At 46.1% G+C, this 15,804-nt stretch overlaps 1 protein-coding gene across 2 annotated transcripts in view; it reads right to left on the reverse strand.

Moving 5' to 3' along the window:
- Window positions 1-15,804, reverse strand: part of LOC134980825 (protein-L-isoaspartate(D-aspartate) O-methyltransferase-like) — a 337,346-nt gene that overhangs the window by 56,348 nt on the left and 265,194 nt on the right. For both annotated transcript variants that reach the window (XM_063947799.1, XM_063947800.1), the window contains one exon: window positions 13,294-13,325. In XM_063947799.1, coding sequence (XP_063803869.1) covers window positions 13,294-13,325 — 32 coding nt within the window. The remainder of the gene's footprint in view (window positions 1-13,293; window positions 13,326-15,804) is intronic.

Here is a 15,804-nt window from a genome sequence, read left to right on the forward strand (position 1 = left end):
CGGGTAAGACTCATACCAGCCACACCAATCACACCATATAACTTGTGATCTAAACCCAGTTAACAGCATGATAACAGAGGAGCCTCTAGAAAAGATGGCTCACTACAGCAATAACCCGATTTTTTGGTAACAATAACTATGTACCAGTATTGCAGACAATCCGCACTTGGGATGGGCGCCCAGCATCCACTACGGACTACGAGAAATAGAATTATCGGTAAGTAAATTCTTATTTTCTCTAACGTCCTAAGTGGATGCTGGGGACTCCGTAAGGACCATGGGGATTATACCAAAGCTCCCAAACGGGCGGGAGAGTGCGGATGACTCTGCAGCACCAAATGAGAGAACTCCAGGTCCTCCTCAGCCAGGGTATCAAATTTGTAGAATTTTACAAACGTATTTGCTCCTGACCAAGTAGCTGCTCGGCAAAGTTGTAAAGCCGAGACCCCTCGGGCAGCCGCCCAAGATGAGCCCACCTTCCTTGTGGAATTGGCTTTTACAGATTTTGGCTGTGGCAGGCCTGTCACAGAATGTGCAAGCTGAATTGTACTACAAATCCAACGAGCAATAGTCTGCTTAGAAGCAGGAGCACCCAGCTTGTTGGGTGCATACAGAATAAACAACGAGTCAGATTTTCTGACTCCAGCCGTCCTGGAAACCTATATTTCCAGGGCTCTGACAACGTCTAGCAACTTGGAGTCCTCCAAGTCCCTAGTAGCCGCAGGCACCACAATAGGTTGATTCAGGTGAAACGCTGAAAAACCACCTTAGGGAGAAACTGAGGACAAGTCCTCAATTCCGCCCTGTCCGAATGGAAAATCAGATGAGGGCTTTTACAGGATAAAGCCGCCAATTCTGACATGCACCTGGCCCAGGCCAGGGCCAACAGCATGACCACTTTCCATGTGAGATATTTTAACTCCACATATTTAAGTGGTTCAAACCAATGTGACTTTTGGAACCCAAAAACTACATTTAGATCCCAAGGTGCCACTGGAGGCACAAAAGGAGGCTGTATATACAGTACCCCTTTCACAAACGTCTGAACTTCAGGGACTGAAGCTAGTTCTTTTTGGAAGAAAATTGACAGGGCCGAAATTTGAACCTTAATGGACCCCCATTTCAGGCCCATAGACACTCCTGTTTGCAGGAAATGTAGGAATCGACCTAGTTGAAAATTCCTCCGTCGGGGCCTTACTGGCCTCGCACCACGCAACATATTTTCGCCAAATGCGGTGATAATGTTTTGCGGTTATATCTTTCCTGGCTTTGATCAGGATAGGGATGACTTCATCCGGAATGCCTTTTTCCTTCAGGATCCGGCGTTCAACCGCCCTGCCGTTAAACGCAGCCGCGGTAAGTCTTGGAACAGACAGGGTCCTTGCTGGAGCAGGTCCCTTCTTAGAGGTAGAGGCCACGGATCCTCCGTTAGCATCTCTTGAAGTTCCGGTTACCAAGTCCTTCTTGGCCAATCCGGAGCCACGAATATAGTGCTTACTCCTCTCCATCTTCTAATTCTCAGTACCTTGGTTATGAGAGGCAGAGGAGGGAACACATACACTGACTGGTACACCCACTGTGTTACCAGAGCGTCTACAGCTATTGCCTGAGGGTCCCTTGACCTGGCGCAATACTTGTCGAGTTTTATAAAACTGTGGAAGACTTCTGGGTGAAGTCCCCACTCTCCCGGGTGGAGGTCATGTCTGCTGAGGAAGTCTGCTTCCCAGTTGTCCACTCCCGGAATGAATACTGCTGACAGTGCTATCACATGATTTTCCGCCCAGCGAAGAATCCTTGCAGCTTCTGCCATTGCCCTTCTGCTTCTTGTGTCACCCTGTCTGTTTACGTGGGTGACTGCCGTGATGTTGTCCGAATGGATCAACTCCGGGTGACCTTGAAGCAGAGGTCTTGCTGAGCTTAGAGCATTGTAAATGGCCCTTAGCTTCAGGATATTTATGTGAAGTGATGTCTCCAGGCTTGATCATAAGCTCTGGAAATTCCTTCCCTGTGTGACTGCTCCCCAGCCTCGCAGGCTGGCATCCGTGGTCACCAGGACCCAGTCCTGAATGTGCGGCCCTCTAGAAGATGAGCACTCTGCAACCACCACAGGAGAGACACCCTTGTGCTTGGTGACAGGGTTATCCGCTGATGCATCTGAAGATGCGACCCAGACCATTTGTCCAGCAGGTCCCACTGGAAAGTTCTTGCGTGGAATCTGCCGCATGGGATTGCTTCATAGGAAGCCACCATTTTTCCCAGAACCATCTCATGGATGTACCGAGACTTGGCTCGGTTATAGGAGGTTCCCGACTAGCTCGGATAACTCCCTGACTTTCTCCTCCGGGAGAAACACCTTTTTCTGAACTGTGTCCAGGATCATCCCTAAGAACAGAAGACGAGTCGTCGGAATCAGCTGCGATTTTGGAATATTGAGAATCCAATCGTGCTGCCGCAACACTACCTGAGATAGTGCTACACCGGCCTCCAACTGTTCCCTGGATCTTACCCTTATCAGGGAATCGTCCAAGTAAGGGATAACTAAAATTCCCTTCCTTCGAAGGAGTATCATCATTTCGGCCATTACCTTGGTAAAGACCCGGGGTGCCGTGGACCATCCATACGGCAGCGTCTGAAACTGATAGTGACAGTTCTGTATTAGAATCGGTCTCACCGAGCCGTCCGGCTTCGGTACCACAACAGTGTGGAATAATACCCCGTTCCCTGTTGCAGGAGGGGTACCTTGATTATCACCTGCTGGGAATACAGCTTGTGAATGGCTTCCAAAACTGTCTCCCTGTCAGAAGGAGACATCGGTAAAGCCGACTTTAGGAAACGGCGAGGGGGAGACGTCTCGAATTCCAATTTGTACCCCTGAGATATCACCTGAAGGATCCAGGGGTCTACTTGCGAGTGAGCCCACTGCGCGCTGAAATTCATTGAGACGGGCCCCCACCGTGCCTGATTCTGCTTGTAAAGCCCCAGCGTCATACTGAGGGCTTGGCAGAGGCGGGAGAGGGTTTCTGTTCCTGGGAACTGGCTGATTTCTGCAGCCTTTTTCCTCTCCCTCTGTCACGGGGCAGAAATGAGGAACCTTTTGCCCGCTTGCCCACGAAAAGACTGCGCCTGATAATACGGCGTCTTCTCATGTTGAGAGGCGACCTGGGGTACAAACGTGGATTTCCCAGCTGTTGCCGTGGCCACCAGGTCTGAAAGATCGACCCCAAATAACTCCTCCCCTTAATAAGGCAATACTTCCAAATGCCGTTTGGAATCCGCATCACCTGACCACTGTCGTGTCCATAACCCTCTACTGGTAGAAATGGACAACGCACTTAGACTTGATGCCAGTCGGCAAATATTCCGCTGTGCATCACGCATATATAGAAATGCATCTTTTAAATGCTCTATAGGCAATAATATACTGTCCCTATCTAGGGTATCAATATTTTCAGTCAGGGAATCCGACCACGCCAACCCAGCACTGCACATCCAGGCTGAGGCGATTGCTGGTCGCAGTATAACACCAGTATGTGTGTAAATACCTTTTAGGATGCCCCCCTGCTTTCTATCAGCAGGATCCTTAAGGGCGGCCATCTCAGGAGAGGGTAGAGCCCTTGTTCTTACAAGCGTGTGAGCGCTTTATCCACCCTAGGGGGTGTTTCCCAACGCACCCTAACCTCTGGCGGGAAAGGATATAATGCCAATAACATTTTTGAAATTATCAGTTGTTATCGGGGGAAAACAACGCATCATCACACACCTCATTTAATTTCTCAGATTCAGGAAAACTACAGGTAGTTTTTCCTCACCGAACATAATACCCCTTTTTTTTTTTTTTTTTTTTGGTGGTACTCGTATTATCAGAAATGTGTAAAACATTTTTCATTGCCTCAATCATGTAACGTGTGGCCCTACTGGAAGTCACATTTGTCTCTTCACCGTCGACACTGGAGTCAGTATCCGTGTCGGCGTCTATATCTGCCATCTGAGGTAACGGGCGCTTTAGAGCCCCTGACGGCCTATGAGACGTCTGGACAGGCACAAGCTGAGTAGCCGGCTGTCTCATGTCAACCACTGTCTTTTATACAGAGCTGACACTGTTACGTAATTCCTTCCAACAGTTCATCCACTCAGGTGTCGACCCACTAGGGGGTGACATCACTATTACAGGCAATCTGCTCCGTCTCCACATCATTTTTCTCCTCATACATGTCGACACAAACGTACCGACATACAGCACACACACAGGGAATGCTCTGATAGAGGACAGGACCCCACTAGCCCTTTGGGGAGACAGAGGGAGAGTTTGCCAGCACACACCAGAGCGCTATATATATACAGGGATAACCTTATATAAGTGTTTTTCCCCTTATAGCTGCTGTATCTTTAATACTGTGCGTAATTAGTGCCCCCCCTCTCTTTTTTAACCCTTTCTGTAGTGTAGTGACTGCAGGGGAGAGCCAGGGAGCTTCCCTCCAACGGAGCTGTGAGGGAAAATGGCGCCAGTGTGCTGAGGAGATAAGGCCGCCGATAAGGGGGCGGAGCCTATCTCCCGTTTTTCTATGTATTCTGGCAGGGGTTAAATTCATCCATATAGCCCAGGAGCTATATGTGATGCATTTTTTGCCATCCAAGGTGTTTTTATTGCGTCTCAGGGCGCCCCCCCCCCAGCGCCCTGCACCCTCAGTGACCGGAGTGTGAAGTGTGCTGAGAGCAATGGCGCACAGCTGCAGTGCTGTGCGCTACCTTGTTGAAGACAGGACGTCTTCTGCCGCCGATTTTCCGGACCTCTTCTGTCTTCTGGCTCTGTAAGGGGGCCGGCGGCGCGGCTCTGGGACCCATCCATGGCTGGGCCTGTGATCGTCCCTCTGGAGCTAATGTCCAGTAGCCTAAGAAGCCCAATCCACTCTGCACGCAGGTGAGTTCGCTTCTTCTCCCCTTAGTCCCTCGATGCAGTGAGCCTGTTGCCAGCAGGTCTCACTGAAAATAAAAAACCTAAAACTAAACTTTTCACTAAGCAGCTCAGGAGAGCCACCTAGTGTGCACCCTTCTCGTTCGGGCACAAAAATCTAACTAACTGAGGCTTGGAGGAGGGTCATAGGGGGAGGAGCCAGTGCACACCAGTTAGTTCTAAAGCTTTACTTTTGTGCCCAGTCTCCTGCGGAGCCGCTATTCCCCATGGTCCTTACGGAGTCCCCAGCATCCACTTAGGACGTTAGAGAAAGTCTTGTATTATAACTGTAGGAAGTAACTTCATGAAGATATCAGTAACAAATTGTGGTAGGTCAGAGTTCAAAATATCTTCGGGGATACCTCTAATTTTTATATTTTAACATCACGATCCATCTTCCAAGTCGCACGTTTTACGTCATAGCTCTGTGACTTCGGATTGCAGATCATCATATTTGGTATCAGGTCATTGTGAGATGCAACTATCTCCTCGAGTTTATTTTCGAGGTGGTCTGTTCGTCGACCAATTGCGTCCACAGACTGTTGACATGTCTGCAGCGTGGCTGTGAAGTCAGCTACAATATTTGATTTGAACGAAACCAGAAGCGGTTTCATTTGGCCTAGCATTAAAGGAGAGTATTCTCCTTAAGCTTGTGTAGTTGTAGTATCTGTAAGTGATTGATCCATTTTGGAACTGTGACCTAGGGTAAATTTTGAGCCCGTATCACTCCTTCCAGCAATTTTAGAATTCTGCTCAGACGGGGAGAGTTTGAAGAAATTCACAGTGGGGACAGTGGTCAGGTTTTTCTGACGTTTAGGAGGCATAATTAGGAAAGCGAGAATCAATTGCTATTGATGAAATCGGAGGATTAGGAAAAGCAATGTTTTCACAGTGCAGGGTTACATATGTAGAGAAGTGCTTTCATAAAAACTTGTAGCGAGGGAGGGAACTTAGGGAGCAGACTACATCTTCTTGTACTTCTTGTACAGGTAAGTTGCAGCCTTGCAGGTAAAAGCCACTCTTTCTGTTTTATAGTGGGAAGGATGTGAAGAGGGGAGTAATCACATCCCTAAGTCACAGTTATGGTTCAGGGCAACACAGACCAGCCTCGGGGCCCCGAGACCCCCTAGCCGTGTGCTTCACCACTCTAGCCGCCGCCGGGTGTTCCCCCTGGCCGCAGTACCCCGGCATTTCACTTCTTGTGCTTACAAGATGGCCGCTGCTGGTGTACTAACTGGTCTCCTGTCAGCTATCAGCCGGGGCCCAGCGTCTCACGGTCAGGCCGGCCGGAGGGTCTTTCCTGGACAGCTCTCCTGTTCCCGCAGGTCTGCGCCACGGCAGGAAGGTCAGAAGCGGGAGGGGGCCGCAGCCGATTGCACGGCACCCGATCTCGCCGGAAGCAAGTCCAGGGGTCTCAAAACTTCAGGTCCCTGCTTCTCAGTCCTGGGGAGGCCGCAACCTGCAAGGCAGAGAGATCTGTCCTCCGGCCCCGCAGGTCGTCCCTGCTCGTCCAGAGAGGTAGCAGCAAGGGTGGGTGTATTGTGGAGGTGCTAGGCGGGCTCCCACACCAGATATGACGGTAAAGGAGAGGGATTCAGCCGGAGCTCAGCAATAGCACGTCTGCTCAGTTAGCTGACCAGGCCACGCCACCCAGGCTAATGACCTTCTTACTTCTATTGTAAGAACCATAGTCTGCATTTTTATCTTCTGATGCAACCCATTCCATTTGGCAAGAATCAGATGCTACAGAGGCCTCGAGTGGAACTGTGCATGCTCCACAGTGTCGAAAGTTGACACCATCAATCCCATCACACGGATTAATGCATGAATGGATACCTTTTGATTGTGTAGCAAGTCCTGAATCCTTGACTAAACCCTGAATATCTTGTTCAGTGGTAAAATTACTCTCTGAAGCAGAGCCGGCCATAGGCAAACTAGGCAATTGCCTAGGGCATTTGATATGGCTATGGGCATCAGCAGCTTCTACTGATTAAAATGATATGCAGCATGCCTATATTCTGTGTGTAGCATTTCATATGCAGATACAGACAGTCTCACACACTATATAGGCATGCTGCATATCATTCTAATCAACAGAAGCTGCTTGTGCATCCTAGCCACATAGCAATGCAAATAAGACACATTTTCATAAAAAAAGTGCCAGACGTTAGCATTGAGGCAAGATTTATGAGGACACATCTGTATCCAAGCAGAGGCAAAGGTCACAGTGTTAGTGGCAGTGTGAGTGTTGTGTGCATGTGAGTGGGTTGGTTGTGCAGTAGTGTTCGGAATATGTGTAAGGAGCATTATGTGTGTCATGTAAAAATGCATTAATAATGTGCAACATATGTGTAAGGGGCACTATGTGTGTCATTATGTGTATAAGGGCATTAATAGTATGCAGCATATGTGTAACAGGGTACTACTGTATGTTTGTCATTATGCGTATAGGGGCACTAATAATGTGCAGCAAATGTGTAGGGGGCACTATGTGTGTCATTCTGTGTATAAGGGCATTAATAATGTGCAGCATATGTGTAAGGGACATTATGTGTAAAAGGGCATTAATAAAGGTTGTCATAATGTGTCTCATATGTGTAAGGGGCACTACTGTGTGGCATTATGTGTATAAGGTGCTCTACTATGTGGCTTTGCGTATAGAAAGGGCACTACTGTGTCGTCTAATGTGAATAAAGAGCAATAGGGTGTGGTGTAATGTGAATAAGGAGCAATTCAGTTTGATGTAATGTGAATAAGGGGCTCTACTGTGAGGAGTAACGTTTATAAGGTAAAGTGATACTACTGTGGGATGTAATATGAATTATGGACACTATCATATGATCAAATGTGAATAAAGTTGCAGTACTGTGTGGCGTAATTGGAATTGGGTAAACTATTGTGTGGCCATGCCCCTTGCCAGCAAAAACACACCCCTTTTTGGGCTGTGCGCCAAATGTGCAAACTGTTCCTATTTAAAATATAGGGGGTACAAACACCAAAATAAGGACTGCTATGTACGAGGGGTGATGGTGCTGGGAAAGAGGTGCAAGGTCAGAGGCGGAACCAGTGGTGGTGCTAGGGAGCACCAGCCAAAATCTTGCCTAGGGCATCATATTGGTTAGGGCCGGCTCTGCTCTGAAGACTTGAATCCAGTACAGCCCCAAAGTGAGTCATCCGCTGTGACGGAACCAGAGGACTATTTTGCTCAATTTATGAGCCTTTGCAGACACGTTCTTGTCTGTTGCAGATGACATAGGAGCAACTCCTGCGACTGTGCCAGGATTAAAAGATCGTCCAGGTATGGAAAAATTCTTATCCCCTGCTGGCGGAGATCAGCTGCCATTACCACCATAATCTTGGTAAATAATCTCTGGGGGCTGTGGCTAACCCAAAAACGTAGGGCCTGGTACTGAAAATGCTGTTGGAGGATAGCGAACCGGAGATAGCACTGATAGAACAGTGCTATATGCACATGTAGGTAAGCATCCTGTATATCCAGGGATACCATATAATCCCATGGCTCCATGACCAAAATGGTGGAATGTAAAGTCTCCATATGAAATAGAGGTACCCAAATATACTTGTTCAGCGAAATGAGCCATTTGGTTTCTGAACTAGAAACAGGTTGGAGTAAAAACCCTATCCTCGTTGTGCAGGGGGAACTGGAATGACTACTCCTGACTGAAGCAATTTTTGAACTGCCTCTTGCAAAGCCTTGGCCTTCGTCTCTACCCAAGATGAGCTGGTACAAACAAATCTTCGAGGAGGGTGCTTCTTGAAGGCAAAAGCATAACCTAGAGATACCGCTTCCTGCATCCAGGCATCTGTTGTAGACTGCTGTCAGATCTGTGAAAGTGAAAAAGTCGGATCCCACAGGTGGAGGCCCGCACCATCAGGCAGATGGCTTATTATCGGTTTTACAAACCAGTCCTCTGGTAGCCCAATGCTTTTTAGTCTTACCAGACTTGTTGTATTGGGGCTGAAAGGGCTGAAAGCCGGAACTTTAGGTTTGAAATTGTATGTAAAAGGAAACTTAACCTTCTTGGAGCCTGCTTCCGACTCCAAAATATCTGTCAATTCTTTACCAAAAAGAATATCTCCAGAAAAAGGCAAAGATTCCAAAACCTTCTTAGATTCTGAATCAACTTTCCACATACGTAGCCAAACTGCTCTGCGAGCAACTATTGTTGAAGCAGATGCCCTGGAGGCAATAGTACCCATATCCAATGCTGCTTCTTCCAAGAACATTGCAGCCTGTTTTATATGTGCTACAGTATATGGGATTTTTGCTCTCTAGATGCTATTGAAAAATCCCCTTCCAATGCATCAGCCCAGGCAGCCACTGCCTTTGCCATCCAAGCTGAAGTCATGGCTGGCCTTATGACTGCCCCAGACAGGGAAATATTTAAAAAAAAAAAACCCATCCACTCTCCTATCTGTGACATCATTTAATGAGGTTGAAGGCAAAGGTAATGTGGATTTTCGCAGTAATCGAATCACATGCGTATCTACTTTAGGAGCCACCTCCCTTTTTAAACAATCACCAGCTGGAAGAGGATAATTGGAATTCCATTTCTTAGGAATTCTAAACTTCTTATTGGGCGTAGCCCAAGCATCTTCCATGATTTCCATCAGCTGATCTGACCCTGGAAACTCAGTCTTATCTGTTTTGGGACGTTTAAACACCGGTGCCTTGGTTTTTAACACAGGCTCTGCTGAATCTTCTAAGGATAGAATGGCTTTCATTGCTTTGATTAACTCAGCTATATCATCTGAGCTGAGACCTGCCTCCTCCTCTTCGTATGCCGAAATAGAATTTATTGAGCTTTCATCCTCCGATGAATCCTCATCTGAAACACGTGTAGTCTGTGAGGATGAAGATTCACTTACCACTGGCTTATCAGGCTGTTTCTTTTGAGAGGCTGCTGCTGGAAGTGATAAACCACAGGTGGGAAGCTGCATGTAAGGGTTAATCGTGTAACCTATCCCTGGTACAGGAGTTGGTGGAATTATCCGTTCAGCTATACTGGATAATGTCTGTGTAAACATAGCCCAAGGTGGCTTGACCTGCACCTGAATCTGCCTTGTATTTTTCAAGAGACCCTGGTGAAAGCTAAAACAATTTGCACACAAACCATCTTGAACCAGATCCTGAGAGGTTAACACAACTTTGCAAGACAAACATGATATGAGTGTTGGTGTTGCTGTATCTTCCTCACCTTTGCCACTCTTAGACAGAATAATCAACACTTACACAGTGTACTACACAATTAGTGGCTGTAATCACTTTAAGCTTTTTAAAATGACCTACAATCCGACCCTACCCATGCACCGGCACTGAGGATTGGAATAGAATAAACCTGACAGAATATATAGTAAAGTCAGCAATCACACTAGCAGTCACTCACATGTTATACATTAGTATAATAAGCAATATGAGCACATAATCAACTACAACTACATTTCAATTATGTAGGAGAACATATTACTGAATCATGATTAAACAGATCTACCATATTCAGACGCATTGCGAAAGAAACAACAGTAATAGTATACAGACTCATATGCAATAGGCACTTATCTAACTATTCGTACTCAAAAAGGTAGAGACTTAGTGCTGTATTACCCGCACTCAGTAGAGTGGGATACAGGGAGACTCACCTCGCTTCCAGGACCGATGAATACGTTTGCGAACGCTGAGTGGATCCAGACACTACTAGTGTACACTGCCGCTCCATGAACCTATAGTGAACACAGACACACCAGTCACACAGCCACCTATGCTGCGACTGGGTCCCCTTCATGTACAGCGTCTGGGACGGAAGCAGGAAACAGTTCATGATGGGAGACTCTGAGGAAACTGGTCATGAACCGGGGGGGGGGGGGGGGGGGAGGGGCGACAAGGAAAGCATCCGACTCCCCACTGCTGACATCAACCCTAGGGATCGCGGCCTCATATTACTCCTGGAGCCTATGATCCCTAAGGCCTAGCGCTGGTGTACCCAAGGTGGCAGCAGTGTCAGCGACTGTTTGGTAGTCTCCTCCCAAAACAGTGCGGCTGTGTCCATATTCCCCTCTAAGCAGAACCGATGCCTTACCTTCTCCCCGTGCTCTGGCCACAGCCTGGTAACGTCTGCTGGACCTGCTAGTATATCCGACACAGACACCCGCCGAAACAGCACTGTACTCATGGGTAAGCGTTGTCGCGACCTGGTGAAGAGTTGTTGGAGTGACTCTTTCTAAGGTACGTATAAGACGCCATTTAGAAAGATTATTCAAGAAAAAATAGTAAGACTATAAAAATAAAATAAGAAAGCTTAGGGCTGCTAAAAACCAGCAGCCCTCTGACCATGGTCCGGCTCCTGCCGCACAAAACAAAAAACTGATTTGCCTGATCCAGGAGTCGGGGATATATGGACGGGCCCAATGCATGTTGGGAGGCCGAAAAGCTTTGACCGATTGGTGCAAATCCGCTGTCGCTTTATCATATCCCAATGTTTTCCTGTGGATAACCTGTGGACCCTGCTGGAAAAATAACTAACTAAAATAAAAAATAAAGGAAACTCTATGGAGCTCCAGAGAAAGGCACCCGGCTTCTTGGGCACAGTTTTCTAAACCGAGTCTGGTAGGAGGGGCATAGAGGGGAGGAGCCAGCACACACATACACACACTAAAGGTTTTAAAGTGCCACGCTCCAGTGGACCCGATCTATACCCCATGGTACTAAGTACAGATCCCCAGTATCCACTAGAACGTAAGAGAAATGTGCTATCACAGGAACATATGTGATAAGGTTAAATAGAGGAGAATCTGTGCAAACTCATTCGCTGGTGCAATGTTTGCCTTTTTTCTTCAACTAAGGCATGTTACCTATTATGTAAGAAGAGTTAAAGAAAAACACAATCCCTTTTGATGTGATGCAACCTTTTTATTCTCTAGCGAAATTGAAACTAACTGGGATATCGGGTGTGGTATTTTAGGTAGATTAGACTTAGGTCAACAGTAAGTAGGTCAACATGGTTTCTAGGTCGACATGTACTAGGTCAACATGCGTTTTTTTTCACTTTTTTTGGTGTCGTTCTCTCCATACAGTGACCAGGAACCCCAATTAGTGCACAGTGTCCCCCTGCAGGGCTTGCAAGCTTTGGGCAAGGTGCCTCGCTGCGCTCGGCACAGGTTACTGTTCCCAATTGTAGTCCACATGGATCAGAAAGTATGAAAAAGTAAAAAAATATATGTTTTTTTTGTTTTGAAAAACTCATGTCGACCTTTTGTCATGTCAACCTAGAGTCCCTGTCGACATAGAAACCATATCAACCTTACTGTCGACCAATAGTGGTCGACTCAGACAATGTCGACCTAAAGACCGGATCCTGGGATATCACCCCAGTTTCATTCTCTAGTGTGACAAGAACACTAGAATAGTGTTGGAAGTCAGGTATATTTGCCCAAGGTTTCTACCCTTTATGTTTTAATACCCCAGAAATGTTGTGTTTGCTGAGAGCTTTTTCACTTTTTGGTAAAAGCAGGTTAAGGGGTCCTGAGATATGAATGTGAGAAAGAAGCGTGGGCTCCATCTATTTGGCCCAGTTCGAGTCCTAGGGCCTGTTGGCCTCACAGAGGCTAATTAGTAATTTCAGCTGTATAAGAGTGTTATAAGGCTGTCAGCATGGACACTAGGACTCTCACAGCCTGTGGATAAAGAAGAATGCAGAGTCCCTGTGAGACAAACCTGCTACTGAAAATCAGTAAGCTATGCTTGATAAAACTTTTTGTGTTTTGTATTGAGTTTGGAATGAGTTGTGTTTAGTTTGCTGCCAATGTGTTTATTTTGTTCATTTATTTTGTTTTGCTGCTTAATAAAACTGGTTGAGTCCAGCTGCTCCAGAAACCTTGGATTTGTGCGATAGCTTAGCTGCTGTGCACAGCCAACTACCAGGATATGATACCTGTTCTCATAACCCCATTAAAGTAGTTTAGAACTATGAACTCCCTTGCTAAATACTACCTCCAATAAGCCAGTTGTCATCAAATGCTCTACCTAAGTATCTGCTGATCTCTGCTTCCATTACACTACCCACCACCCATCCTTTTACTTTCTATTGCAAGCCAGTTACTGTAGGTTTCATTTTTTTCCACTGTACAATAGTGTCTATATAACCAATTAAAATCCAAGTCACTATTAAGAGTTCTTTCTAAGGCATCACGTATAAGATTTACAGGTGGTTTGGTCTCCAGGATTATTATATTAGATTTTGTTTTGGGGATACAAGTTTTACAGATAAATCACTTATTACTTATTTTCAGCTGGAAACTAAAATAATAATGCGTGGAACACTCACCATGTGTGGTGCACTAATTGTAGCCTTATACCCTGCAAGAAGAGATAAATATAGTTATATTATACTTTAAAGTATAGATAAATATAGACTCCATGAGTCATGAAGAAGAGCAGTCTAACGAACAGAATCTATAAGTGAATGGATTAGCAGGCCTGGCCAACCTGTGGCTCTCCAGCTGTTGTAAAACTACAAGTCCCATCATGCTTTGCCACAGTTTTGCTATTAGGGAATGCTAAAACTGTGGCAAGGCATGCTGGGATATGTAGTTTCACAACATCTGGAGAGCCACAGGTTGGCCAGGCCTGGATTAGAGAAACAACAAAAGGCACACCTAAAAACAATGTGTAATGTTTTAAATTCATTGTAACTTCAGTAATTGTTTTAATCTTGTGTTACCACGTTTCTCTAAAGCTCTATATTCTGCTGAGTAGCAAATTATCAGTTTGGTTCTATGACTCAGGGGTGTATTCAATAAGTGTCAGAAGCTGCCGTCTTGTCGGAGAGACAGCAGCTACAGATTTAGGTCGGAACCCCTTCATTAGGACCTGTCGGAATACACGTTGATCAGCGGCTTCGGAAGTGAGGCCAAACCCTACAGGTTTTAACCTCGTTTCAGACAATGTCAATCCGACTTTGAAAAAAGTCAGATTGGCAGTGTCGGGAACGGGCCAAACCTGTCGGGTTTGCCGCGGCACTGAATACTGACCTGTCGGATCCGACAGGTATGGAATATACTCCATAATGGAGAAAATCTACTTTTTAGATCATCGCTTTCTGTGCATGCAGTGACAAATGGATTAACAGCTGAAAGAGATATTCAAGCAATTAAAGAGGTTTCTTACCACTGAAGAGAAATGGAAAGGCAAATCCTAAATAGAATTCTAAGTTCTTCTCTCCTGACTCTTTTTGCTTCCAAACCTGTTCAAAGTTAGGTTGCATCTTTAGCAGAAGGGTTATTCTTTAGTTAACTGTATAAGGGGTACTTTGAAGCTCCAACTCTAGGAAACTCGCTTCCCCACACAGTTTGGGAGGCCTCCACTCCAGAATCTTTCAAAAATAGACTCCAGACTAATCTTTTTACTCAAGCATTTCACTAATGTCCTGTCCTGTTAAGCTTGTTTTGTATTTTGCGTTGTAAAGGCAAAGAGCACTTTGAGTCCTATTGGGAGAAATATATATATATATATATATATATATATATATATATATATATATATATATATATATATATATATATATATTATATAAGAATTTACTCACCGGTAATTCTATTTCTCGTAGTCCGTAGTGGATGCTGGGTACTCCGAAAGGACCATGGGGAATAGACGGGCTCCGCAGGAGACTGGGCACTCTTTAAAGAAAGATTAGGTACTACATCTGGTGTGCACTGGCTCCTCCCTCTATACCCCTCCTCCAGACCTCAGTTAGGGAAACTGTGCCCGGAAGAGCTGACATTACAAGGAAAGGATTTGGAATCCAGGGTAAGACTCATACCAGCCACACCAATCACACCGTACAACTTGTGATAACTATACCCAGTTAACAGTATGAACAACAGCTGAGCCTCATTAAACAGATGGCTCAGAACAATAACCCTATAGGTAAGCAATAACTATATACAAGTATTGCAGAAGTCCGCACTTGGGACGGGCTCCCAGCATCCACTACGGACTACGAGAAATAGAATTACCGGTGAGTAAATTCTTATTTTCTCTGACGTCCTAGTGGATGCTGGGTACTCCGTAAGGACCATGGGGATTATACCAAAGCTCCCAAACGGGCGGGAGAGTGCGGATGACTCTGCAGCACCGAATGAGCAAACTCAAGGTCCTCCTCAGCCAGGGTATCAAACTTGTAGAATTTTGCAAACGTGTTTGATCCTGACCAGGTAGCAGCTCGGCAAAGTTGTAAAGCCGAGACCCCTTGGGCAGCCGCCCAAGAAGAGCCCACCTTCCTCGTGGCATGGGCTTTGACTGATTTAGGATGCGGCAGTCTAGCCGTAGAATGTGCAAGTTGAATCGTGCTACAGATCTAGCGAGCAATAGTCTGCTTAGAAGCAGGAGCACCCAGCTTGTTGGGTGCATGCAGGATAAACAGCGAGTCAGTTTTCCTGACTCCAGCCATCCTGGAAACATAGATTTTCAGGGCCCGGACTACGTCCAGCAACTTTGAAGCCTCCAAGTCCCGAGTAGCCGCAGGCACCACAATAGGTTGGTTCAAATGAAACGCTGATACCACCTTAGGGAGAAATTGGGGACGAGTCCTCAATTCTGCCCTGTCCATATGGAAGATCAGATCGGGGCTTTTACATGACAAAGCCGCCAATTCTGACACACGCCTAGCCGAAGCCAAGGCCAAAAGCATGACCACTTTCCACGTGAGATATTTCAACTCCACGGTCTGAAGTGGCTCAAACCAATGTGATTTTAGGAAATCCAACACAACGTTGAGATCCCAAGGTGCCACTGGAGGCACAAAAGGGGGCTGAATATGCAGCACTCCCTTAACAAA

The sequence above is a fragment of the Pseudophryne corroboree genome, chromosome 12 (assembly GCF_028390025.1).
Source record: "Pseudophryne corroboree isolate aPseCor3 chromosome 12, aPseCor3.hap2, whole genome shotgun sequence".
NCBI lineage: Eukaryota > Metazoa > Chordata > Amphibia > Anura > Myobatrachidae > Pseudophryne > Pseudophryne corroboree.